The sequence below is a fragment of the Berghia stephanieae genome, chromosome 4 (genome assembly GCF_034508935.2).
Source record: "Berghia stephanieae isolate SIO BIC M18660-M18661 chromosome 4, UCSD_Bste_1.3, whole genome shotgun sequence".
Lineage (NCBI taxonomy): Eukaryota > Metazoa > Mollusca > Gastropoda > Nudibranchia > Aeolidiidae > Berghia > Berghia stephanieae.
Window position 1 is genome coordinate 64,422,234 of NC_088363.1, and position 12,500 is coordinate 64,434,733.

The 12,500-nt window shown below is 35.4% G+C and overlaps 1 protein-coding gene across 1 annotated transcript in view; it reads right to left on the reverse strand.

The window, feature by feature from the left end:
- Nucleotides 1–12,500, reverse strand: part of LOC144971020 (long-chain-fatty-acid--CoA ligase FadD13-like) — a 13,444-nt gene that overhangs the window by 282 nt on the left and 662 nt on the right. The window contains exons 2-7 of the mRNA XM_078911311.1: nucleotides 11,998–12,393; nucleotides 10,898–11,380; nucleotides 8,458–8,643; nucleotides 7,234–7,450; nucleotides 5,173–5,376; nucleotides 1–3,291 (exon numbers count right to left, since the gene is read on the reverse strand). The exon at nucleotides 1–3,291 is cut by the window's left edge and continues 282 nt beyond it. Coding sequence (XP_078767437.1) covers nucleotides 3,011–3,291; nucleotides 5,173–5,376; nucleotides 7,234–7,450; nucleotides 8,458–8,643; nucleotides 10,898–11,380; nucleotides 11,998–12,261 — 1,635 coding nt within the window. The 5' untranslated portion in view covers nucleotides 12,262–12,393 and the 3' untranslated portion in view covers nucleotides 1–3,010. The remainder of the gene's footprint in view (nucleotides 3,292–5,172; nucleotides 5,377–7,233; nucleotides 7,451–8,457; nucleotides 8,644–10,897; nucleotides 11,381–11,997; nucleotides 12,394–12,500) is intronic.

The following is a 12,500-nucleotide window of genomic DNA, read 5'->3' on the forward strand; positions in this document are numbered from 1 at the left end:
TGTAGTGTGAAACATTTATAACAATCTGGAGAGTCGAGGTGATTACAGCCGGAGAGGTAGCAATCCGCGTTGTAAGCAATTTGAACTGAGTAACATCAAAATCGAAAATAATCTTTTTCAAATTTCACTTTAATGTTAATGAAGATTTTTAAAAATTCACTTTTTATTAAATGACATTACATTAATTATAAGAGTAAAATTAAATCTGGGAAATTTAAAATCTGGGTTTTAAGACAGAGGAAGAGGATGAAGCTACAGTACTCTCTCTCTCTCTCTCTCTCTCTCTCTCTCTCTCTCTCTCTCTCTTTCTTTCTCTCTCTCTCTCTCTCTATCTCTTTCTTTCTTTCTTTCTCTCTCGCTCTATTAGTTAAATTGAGCCATGTAATTAGGGGGGGGGGGGGTCAATCAATATAGTTTATATTAATGTTGAAGGTACCTCCGTCCACTGATCCATAAAATATGATTCGCAACTCAAGGTCCTTATTGGATTAAGCAATGGCTAGTCAATCTTCAGGAGTTCTTGTCACAAGTGTATCCAATAGAAGTCGAGTAAAGGACAAGTGAGACAATCATGTAAAACGTTGCCATTATTCTGTCAATCGATGACAAAATACATTTTCTTCTCGATACTCGTGTCTTTCAAAATGTAAAGGGTGTTACGTTAGTGTTTGTTTTGGGAGAAATTGAGTCTTATTTCTAAATACGGCTGCCGTTGTTGTTAGGAAAAGGTTAACTTCTTAGGTTTTATTTTTTTCTGGAACATACTATTGCACTACTTCTCATCAAAATGTCTACAAAGATAGTCAAATCACTATAATATATACAATGACAGTGCAAAATTCATCCAAAAAATTCACTTAGACGTTTAGATAATAAAAATGCGTTCCATCTTTAGTTACCAATAATAAATGAGTACTAAATGATGACACGGTCGTTTTTATAGTGCCGATAAACAAATAAATATTGAAACAATATTCATTACGAATGCCGATGTGATTGTTAATTGTTATGTCAAATGTGTTAAAGTCTAAGGTGTTTTGATATGGTCTCAGGTTTATGCAGTTCACAACACCCGTCGCTGAAATGAAGGAATATTTGCATAATCTGTTGATGTGGAGGATATGCTGTGTTTGAAAGTAATCCCATGGTAACACTGAGATGATAGCATGGGTTTGTTTGAAACGTAAATCCTTTTCTCTACAGATTCAATAGTCTGATGTCACGTCCGCCCAGCAACGAGCAGCTTGGTTCTAAACAAAGAAAATCAGTACTTTTTATTCTTCATGCTGACTAGAACTTTTTCACACGATCAGACTGTATACAAGTCAAAACATGATCAGATTTATGATGTTTTTCTCCTCAGGATAAACTTTTATGCTCGTCTGAGAAGTATTTCATAAGGGCGTCCGCCATTGTTCCTATAGTTTAGAACCAGTTACTAAGTTACTATGCGTCAATACGAGGGTAGTGACGTCACGACTGTTGAACCCTATTGACAATAATAATCATTCTTTCTGAGAGTTTGTTGTGTGATGGGGTAGTACCATTGGTAGAACTATTGGCACTGCTATGTAATTGAACTTGGTAAAAAATGTTGTAAATTGAAAAATGACGACAAACCATTTGACTCCTTGGTTTTTAGTCGCTATTTATTTTTTAAAAAGTTAAGAAAGGCATAAATGTAACTTCTGGAGGTGTCGATAGCTCGGTTGGTAGAGCACTCGCTTCACACACAAAGGGATTGTGATCAATCACAGATGCAGTTGAGACTTGTTATGATCCCTCTCCTGTCTACACAGCTGTGATTGGCTAGCTGGGTGTTTAAGATATGTCGGAAAGTATTTGCAATAATTAGCGGATAACAAGCAATTTTTATTATCCGTTTCATGCTATAGAAACCGGGATAAAATCCGGCTCTATCGGCTTAATGGTTATGAAGGACTGCTCAATTAATTTAAATCTAAACCTCGAATAGGTTTCATGGCCAATGTGATCGCAGGATAATGTATCCAAATGCTACTTACAAACAGCATATTATTCAAAACTATTTAAGATTACTGTGTTTTTCCTTTTAACCGTTTATCCATTCCAAGTTTTTATTTCATTAGGTCATAAATATTTCAGACTTATTATCTCGGATATACGACTAACTTACACGAGAATTATGAATAATTTTGTTACTTACATAATCTTTATTATCAACCCGCTTACAAGCTTATTGTATAAGGTCTCCTCGTTTTCGTCTGTTCAACTTTCATAAAATTTACTATCAAGTTGTAATTTTTGTGAATTAGACGTTACCCATTTTTTTGTGATATATTCCAGTTTCCCATCTCTGAAACGATGATAAGTGATTGACTTTTGTACAAGGGGCTCCCAACACAATTGCCATACATCATATAGATAGTATTAAGGATTTATACTCGAAATTAGGGACGATTCTATAAATATGTTCATCCTAGTAGCTCTGATAAGAAAGTCTCTTGCACTCTAGACAGATACGTGATTAAAGTATTAGACCCGAAAACTCGTCCTTCAAATATGTTTGATATAAATGACATTCATCTTAGCAAAAACTCTCAAACCTGCGACCTCACGAGGACGAGTTTTCTGTCCAAAATCTGTTTAAATATGAGTCTTTCTATGTACAGCAAAAGACTGGTTAATTCGCCTGAGTGATATAATCTGTTGTATCATGTAGCCTATCATGTAAATAAGTCATTAACTCTCCCCTTACCGACCTTGTTCTGGAGTTTCCCGATATAACATACCCACACGACATAAGAATTGATCTTTTATCAAAATAAATAATCTACATGCTATACATAATTGTCTTCATCAAAACAATATGTACAAAACAGCGTTTGGTTCTCTAAATTATAATTCTTCAATGTTTTTTTTTCAAATCTACAAGAGGAATATGAATGATAAAAACGTTGGCTGCACTGTAACGAATGCGACGATGGTTGTCCTGCAATTGGTAAGGGCAGGGTTGACCACAAGCCTTGTTTTATTTGACAAGCGATTGAACAAGTCTATCTATAACTAGTTGACGTAATTGTTTTCTCTTAACTTTGCCAGTCTCCGTTCTTGGAAAAGATTGAAACACTTCTACATGGTCCAACTTAGGCAAGAACGCGTCCGCAGCACCGGACATAAATCGTTCATCATAGGCTGAAATGAGACTTGCTGCTGGCAATTCAGAGCCTTTGTGGAAGACGATGCAGGCACAAACCTTAGACACAACATCGTCTTTTACGGGTATGCCCACCACTACTGCCTCTGCAACACCTGGGAACAAATTTTAAGATTAAAATTTATACCAGTTAAGAAATCTCTAGTCGCCCATCACAAAAGGTGAAAAGGAAAATAATATTTTGTTGTTTAATATAAAAAAAAAATTAAAAAAAATATTTCCAATCTCAACAATGTTAGCTAAACGTTATTTGCCGCTACTCAATGTTTGTCCTAGGGTTAGACGTGATTGCAAAAGTCTGTCAGCAAATGAATTTTTAAAAATGAACTAAGAATTATAAAAATGCTTTCAGAAAGATATTCTTATTTTCATGAAAAGCGATTGACGGAAGGAGAAAATTCATAAAATGAAATTCTGGACTAGACTCCAAAACAACTGTGTGGCTATGAGGTCTAGTTGTATAACTCTCGCCTTCATACCGGAAAGTCCAGTGTTCGAGTCCTGCTCTGAGCGGCGCATAGTCCAATCTTTGGAAAACGCTCTATACTCACATTCTCTCACCGTACTCAAGTGTAAAATGAGTATCTGGCTTTTAGCAGCATTATGTTTGTCGGAAAATAAATGTACTATCGTCTGGCATGCGTCATGTCTCGTTCTACATCTTAAGTGTTGGTGTTAGCATTAGGTACCCTGTAAAGCGCTTGAGCACGTTTAGTGGATATTGCGATATATATATATATATATATATATATATATATATATATATATATATATACATATATATATATATATAAATATATATATATATATATATATATATATATATATATATATACACAGCTGTATATATATATATATATATATATATATATATATATATATATATATATATATATATATATTTCTTATTTTTTAATGACATCGTTTCTCCAATGCATAAATGATTGTTATATAACAGTTTTGTGTGCCTCGATAACTCTGTCATGTGGTGTGTCTCGTCTTGTCACAAAACTCACGTAATGTTAAGCGTGATTCAATGGCCAAATTGTGGAATATTCTGGTCCCGACATTGTGTCCTTGTGCAAGGCACTTTACACACATTACCCTACTTAATTCAAGTGTTAATGAGTACCTGGCAGTGACGGATATTGTAAAAAAATTATAAACAAAAAGGAATATAACAACTTTTTAAAAAGAACAAATACCAAACAAGGAACGTTTCAGCCTAATGTTCTTTCTTCAGCTAATGGCAAGCACAGTAAAAGTAAAAACGTTTCTATATCGCTTTAAATACAGAAATATGACAGAAGGAATTAAAATCACGACCTCACATTTGCCGACAAAATGTCCTTGTTTATCTTCAATTGCCTGTATCTTACCGTCTTTACCTTTTTTTACAGTCCTCAGCTTCTGAGGAATACCGAAGTCAAACAGTAAAGCCTTACTGTATACTAATGGATATTTCATATGACCTGATTGTGTTATGAAATAATCATTGCGAAGCGCATTGAACATTTTTATTCTGTGGAAATGCATTATATAAATGTTCATATTTATTACTTTTTCAAAATGGGAATTGGTTTGTGTTTTGATGAGTGTGAATACCCGGTTTTTTAATATAACGACTGATAAAGAAGACTGAATTTGTGACTTGATTTATCTCATCTCACAAGCTTCTAAAAGAAATAATTGGAGGCTAAAGTAAATAAATATTTAATATTGTAATAAAAATACCATGGAAATTGGCCCCCAAACAAGTACATAAGAATCAAGCACCCTTTTTCAGTCCAGAGTTTAAGATGTCGGCGACGAAACACTTATTTTACCATTACCATAGATCGTTCCCTCTTTGTGTTTTCATGGGCCAATTGTTGCAAAATGAATAATTTGTTTGTTTGTTTGTTGTGTTTTTTTTTAGATACAACACAAGACATATCATTCTTTTTTATCCAAACGAGGTGTATTTCAAGACTTGCCTGGGATTTTGGTAAGTACACTTTCAGGCCAGCTTGGGAAGACGGAGACGATACCATTGATGATGACATTATCACTGCGGTCTGTGATGTAGAGGACACCGTCTTGGGTCAGCCATCCCCGATCCCCTGTTATAAAATACCCATCATCAGTGCAAGTTGGCTTGGGAACGGGTTGGTTGTAGTAGTGATACACACCAAATGGCGCTGTCGGGTAAAAAAAAAAAAAAGTTAGATATGAAAAATGGTTTTGACACCTTTCCGAACAAATAAAGAGTAGAAACGGTGTCCAATATCTATTCTTTAACCCTCTCTTTACCAACCATAGGAAAATCGTCACATTCGTTACGATCCAACCACCACTTTTATCATTCAGATTTCTTTTGTCAATTACACAATTTAAAGACACATGTTTTACTATAGCTATAATAACTTGACACTGTGTTGTAGAGTTCATTTTGCTGATCAATATTATTCATAGAATGTATTTGTTGCTTTTTCTGTTTGAGTAAGAAAAAAAAAATTTTTGTATTTGGTGGGTGTGAAATTTTGGGGAACTTCTGAAAATAGCTGGTAAGGAAAGGGTTAAATTAAAAAATAGGGTTAAGTTGAACGTTGTTCCGTACAGCCGACGTGTACTTATTTGCAGGTTTGATAACCCAAATGTTATGGTTTCATTGGTGAAATGAAAATACTCTCAAACAGAAGCATAATATTCAATGTTAAGACGAGCCCATAATTGCGTCCGGTTATCAGACCTGCAAAAAATGTTCACTACGCGTACAGCCCATGTTAAATTTTTGTCAATGAGTTATGAGAAATCTAGCAAATCTAAAAATTATAAAACTATCTTTAATGGATTATTTTCTTATTATGTTGGTAACAGTTTTAAAAAAAAAAGATTAAATCAAATGGTCATTTTCAGGCCAGGCCATGATGACCGGTCCTTAATCTGACCTTGGCCGTCGGAATCGCCATCTGGTCACCATCTATAGCAAGAATCATTTGTGTGCACCACAGATTTCATTGCCGGACTGATTTCATAGATGATGGCTCAGAAGATTCGTCTCGATATGGGTTAATTTCCACAATACGGTATTAATAAATAATAATGTGAAATTGAATGTAAGCTTCAATTTAATTACAAAAACAGATCAAATGAAATTTTCGGGTCCCCCCCCCCCCTTTATCAACAAAACAGGATGAATGAAACACCACAGATGAATGAGATAATGTGGTAGTGGCGTAGTTAAGATGAATCATTCTTCGAGCTTCGAGCAGCATCATTTACAATACGGTATTATAATGATTAGAATAGATATGTGCCTGTTCATTATAATCTTTAATTCTCCGCAAATATTACCGGTTCTCCGCTAACTGCTATAAATAGCAATACCATAATGCACAATTCTAGGGCTCACTACCTTTCCTAGAGGCCAATTAAAAATATATGGATATTCAGTAATTCGTATATCATATTTTTAGCGAATACAGAGCACAATAAATAGATTAAATTGAAGAAATAACTCCCTTTCTTTTCTTCATTTTGAGAAAGACTATTTGTAAAAAAAAAGTCGTATGATAACTACAACTCAAACCCAGATCCTTTTCATTTGTCATACCTAGAATTGTATTTAAATGAGGCAAATTTAAATTGCAAGTAATCTGTAAGATTTTGGATTTAATTCTCTGACTCTCTAACTTTATTACTTATCAGTGACCCACCGTCTCGAAAAGGTATTCAGTCGGGGTGAACCCAACTGAGAATGTGAATTTAGAACTAGAATGATAAGGAATAAGAACTTTAAAGTTTTTATAATGTAAGAAATTGTATTTGTTTTACACCATAAGGAAGAGGAACTAACACCAAATTTCATATTTGTAACTTTAAATTCGATTTCCACCAAAAAGTACGTCCCGACATAATACCGCTTTGAGAGATTGGTGACATTTTCAAAAAACCCTAAAAGATGGGGTGGGGGGATGTTTTCTAAATAAAACAATATGATAATAAATGACTTTAAAAGCGTTGACGTGTTCAATCAAAAATTTCTCTCAAATTACATTTGACCAAAACATCCCCTGACTGTCCTGGTTCAACTGCCTCCATGTTACTGTCCACGACCTTGACCTGAACCCCTGGCGCTGGGAGCCCAGCCTGGAAATCCTGCATCTGGTCTTGGGATCTGACGTAGCTGTTTGTGATGATTCCCATCTCAGTCGAGGCGTAGGAGATGACCACGCCTTCAGACAAATATTGAAGCGTTTCGGAAATTAACCTCTGAAATTGTAAAAAAAAATATTTTTAAATGAGCTTTTATATAGCGCAATATCCAATTAACGTCCTCAAAGCGCTTTACAAGGGGTCCCTGGCCAACAGCAACATTTAACATCTAGGACGGAACATGACACCTGTTAGGCGATATTACAATATTTTTTTTTCGGACAGAAACAACGCTGTTAACGGTCAGGTACACATTTTACACCTGGGTACGGTGAGAGAATGTGAGTAAAGAGCCTTCTCCAAGGACTCAACTATGCGCCGAGCGAGGCTCGAACCCAGGACCTTCCGATCCGAAATCGAGTGTCATACCACTAGACCACATAGCCGCACAATTGTAAAGGTGATCGACATTTTGATTGTTTTATCATGTTAGATTATTAAACCAATGAAAATGTCGTAACATAGGCGCACTAAAAGCAATGGAATAATTAAACAATTTGTGAGGTTATGTGGTCTAGTGGTTTGACACACGCCTTCGGTCTGGAAGGTCCAGGATTCAAGTCCCGCTCTGAGTGGTGCATAGTTGTGTCCTTCGAAAAGACACATTATCTCACTATACCTAGCTGTAAAATGAGTACCTGGCCCTAACCAGCATTGCCTCAATGTCTTGTCCTGCATGTTAAGTGTTGCTGTTGAATTAGGACCGTTTGTAAAGCGCTTTGAGCACATGTAAATGCTCTAGTTTATTTTATTTTTTAAATCCAATAGAGGACGTGTGGACAAAAGCACAGATTATTTGCGTTAACTCTCTTAACCCTAACACCGACTATTTCCGATCCGTAGTTTACCCAGTTTATTTTTACCCCATGCTTATTTATTACATTTTTCTGAGACATATTATAGGCGTAGTATCAAAGCTAATGTTCTTAGTTGTTAATGATAGTTGTATAAAACGATCTATGTACATGCTCAGTTTTAATGCATTTTTCCAATTTTGAAAAGTAGCAAAAATCTCTCTCTAGGGTTGAGTGAGTTGAGGTGTAGTATGATCAGTATACACCTACCTTACTGAGTGGTTGACCACCTGTGATGATGACCGGAAGCCGGAAACGGTGTGGATCATTGTGTTTAAAATAGTCTATGAATCTCTCTAACTCTGGGGGAAAGGAAAAGCCAACAGTGCAACCTTCTTGTTCAATGAGATCCCAAATTTCTTTAACATTAATCTTTGCTTTCCCCGTAAAACAGTCCTGTGTTGAAAACGAAATTATTGAGAACATGATGGAATTATGATGAGGATGATGATAAAGATGACATTGAAAATTATGATGATGATAATGATGATGATGATGATGATGATAATAATAATAATAATAATAATAATAATAATAATAATAATAATAATAATAATAATAATAATAATAATAATAATAATAATAATAATAATAATAATAATGATAATAATGATTTTTTTCTCATAAGTTGTGTATGCCATTTGTTGGATTTTGTAGGAAGATTTTGACATGTGTTATTTATTAAGCTTGTCAATCGAATAACAATGAATTATTTTCAAACTTTACAGAATTGGGCAATCTATCAGACTGTCTAATTGTCATGTAATTATTTTAAATTGCAAATGAATAGAAATAGGTCAAAGAGCGCTGCGTTAATCATGGCGCCGAGTATAACGACTTCAACATCGCAAACGTCGTTATCATTGCAAAAAAAAACCCAACAAAAAACGAAAAAAAAAACGATCGTTCATAACTCCATTTCCTCCACCAAAGATCCAATAAAATGATTTAAATATAATTGCAATAATTGCAATGCCATGTCTCCAGATGTATCAAAAAATCTACAGACGATGTGAATTGACATTAAATGCTGCACAAGTAGTATAGATATTCCCGTACTCTCGAAAAAAAAAACATTTAAAAATTTGGCCAGTAAACTCGTCTTTCAAATATCGATCGATTTAAATGACTCTCATCTTGGCAAAAAATCTCAAACCCGGGACTTCGTGGCGTGAGGACCAATTGTGGCTAGGCGCATATCTTAGAGAAGTATTGGATATCTGTTGAATAGTTCGGATGAAAATGTCTCGACAAATCATCGTAATTATTATGAAAATGAAATCATAAATAGACATTTTTACAGTAGTATTTGTTATACCATTTCCATGGCAGGATGATTATGAGTTGATGATTTAATTCAAGTGGGCAAATACCACTCATAGCCAGGGTTATCAAATATAATATATTCAGAAAAAATAACTGGTTGGAGCGGGCACTTATATCAATAGTGATGAGAAATATAGTGTATAGAGAAGTGGCAGATGAAATCAGGGAATAAACATAGAACGTTGTCAGATAGCCAAAACCGGGATCTAATTTGGTAGACACCAATCGGCTGGCTGAGAGAGAGAGAGAGAGAGAGTGAGAGAGAGTGAGAGAGAGAGAGTGAGAGAGTGAGAGAGAGTGAGAGAGAGAGAGTGAGAGAGAGTGAGAGAGAGAGCAAGAGTGAGAGAGAGAGAAAGATAGAGATCTAGAGAGCGAGAGAGAGAGAGAGAGAGAGAAAGAAAGAGCGCAAGAGTGAGAGAGAGAGAGAGAGAGGGAGAGAGAGTGAGAGAAAGAGAGAGATAGCGAGAGAGAGTGAGTGAGAAAAAGAGAGTGAGGGAGAGAGAGAGAGAGAGAGAGAGAGAGAGAGAGACAGATGGTTTTTTTCCCAGAGTACGACAATGTATTGTACTATTAATGTATCAAAGAGCATTACAAGTATTTAGAGTAAATAAGAAAATCATTAGCGTTCAAAAATAGTTGAAAATAATAGAGCAAATTGTCTCGAAATAAAGGGCAAGGTATTTGGAACCATGTGCTTGAGAGTGAACATGAAATTAGATAGAGACAGGAAATGGCTGAATATTACTAAATGTTTTAAAACAAAAGAAACTATGAAAAGAATATAAATATAAAACTAATGCGTCCTTAGCTGTACAAATTAATTGTCATTAACCATTTAACTGCTGTACTACTTTTTTAAAAATTGGCCAGAAAAATCGTCCTTCAAATATCGATCGATCTAAATGACCCTCATCTTAGGAAAAAAAACTCGTAAACCTGAGGCCTTGGGATGTTGTAGATTTAAGAATTTTTGCCAAGATGAGGGTCACTATAATCGATCGATATTTGAAGGACGAGATTTCTGGCAAAATTCATAGAAACGTATTTTTTTTTCCAGAAGAGAGCATGGCAGTTTCCTGGTTAATTTTGTTTTAAGGGCCTTTTAGCAAAATGGTGGCAGCTTGAGTCTTTGTTGACTAAGCACAACAATGGTGCAAAATGTCTTAAGTACTTGACAAATCCAACAATTTTGAGAACAAAATCGCTCAGTCTTTTAAAAAACTGTTAATTTGAGAAGTGAGTAAAATTAAAAGATGCTACTGAAGTTGTTGAGGTGAAAGCCACAAAAATATATAATTATTTTAAAAAATTATTACATGTTTACCTGGATCAAAGTACAGGAACAATTAGCAAGAAATGTAAATGGAAATCCTCCAAGCCAACCAATCTGATTTTGACAGTATCTCTTCGATGGAGGCGATTTCCCAAGGTCCTGAGCAATTCTCATAATATTATCATGTGTTCTAGGAACCTGTTTACTCATGCCTGATGTTCCTGAGGTGGGATAAATAAAGGCAAGGTCCTCCGGTAAAATTTCAGGGTGGACGAATATTTCACTTGAATCTTCTCGAAGATTTTGGATAAACGATTTGCACGATCCGCCGTCTTCAATACCACGAGTAATAAGAAGTATTTTCCTCACCGATGGGGCATTGGCTAAACTCACATCTATGGATGTACATGCTGGTTGGAGATAAGGCTGAAGAACCTCATAAACATGATTCGAGTCATGGACAGGAAGGATGATACCAGTACTCTTGTTGCATTGCAAAGTTTTCCACAAATCTGATCCATCTTTTTCCAAAGCCTGCGGATATTAAAAACAATGTAAATAATCTGTCCATCTGTATATTGAAATGAGAGTTAAGAAATTCACAATGGAAGCAGGATATAGGATGTAATGGAGCCATATAGCTGAGTTGCTTGAATACCAAATATGCATGATACGGACTTGGTTTGAAGTTCGAGAGATTGAATTTGTTTAATGTGGCTACCAAACCTCCACCCCCCCCCCCTCTTGGCATCAAGTCACCACATTGGTCTGGTCAACAGTGCTTGAGTAGTTGTGTATAATACACATTCTGACAGAATGTACTCTGCAATAGAATAAACGAAATTAACGTCTCTCAGATCTTGTTGTTGTTTTTATCAACCATTTTTATGAGTAATTCTCACTAAATTCTATCAACCAGACTATAAAAATTCTAGGTTACACATAGTTTTGTGTGCTTGTTTTCAACACAACGCCACTACCACACCATCTCATTCATCTGTAGTGTTTCATTCATCCTGTTTGTTGATAAAGGGGAAACCCGAAACGTCCATTCTATCTGTTTTCGTAATAAAATTGAAGATCACATTGAATTTAACATTGCTATTTATTTCTTCGAGCTTCGAGCAGCAACATTTACATTAATAATTTACCTGCAAATTGCACACGACACAGCCAGCCATCATGACGCCCATATCTGCTACAATTCTCTCAGGACAGTTTTTCATAGCATTGCCGATCATTTCGCCTTTTTGGAATCCCATAACTCTCAACTGGGCTGCAAATCGACCAGCTAAGTTATAAACATCCTTAGGGGTCAACACTGTTGTTCTGCCTTTCTCGTTAAAAAACACGAACGCTTCTTTCTCTGGTTGGGTATCTGCCCAATGCTTCAGACACGACGGAATGTTTTCCATGGCAAAAAAATATTCTTTTTAAGTTCCTCGTTGTCTGATTTATTTGTGTTCAAATTAAAATTGATAAATCAGTTTTCACAGTAGGCGATTTATGATTCAACAATAAGCATCACGAATAAATGCCACTTTATACTTATCAAAAAGAAACGAATACATTTTTTAAAATGATAATAAAGCAACGTGAAACTTATGAAAGCTGTCTAACGAGCACACCTCTTAAAGTCCAGTGAATTTCCACC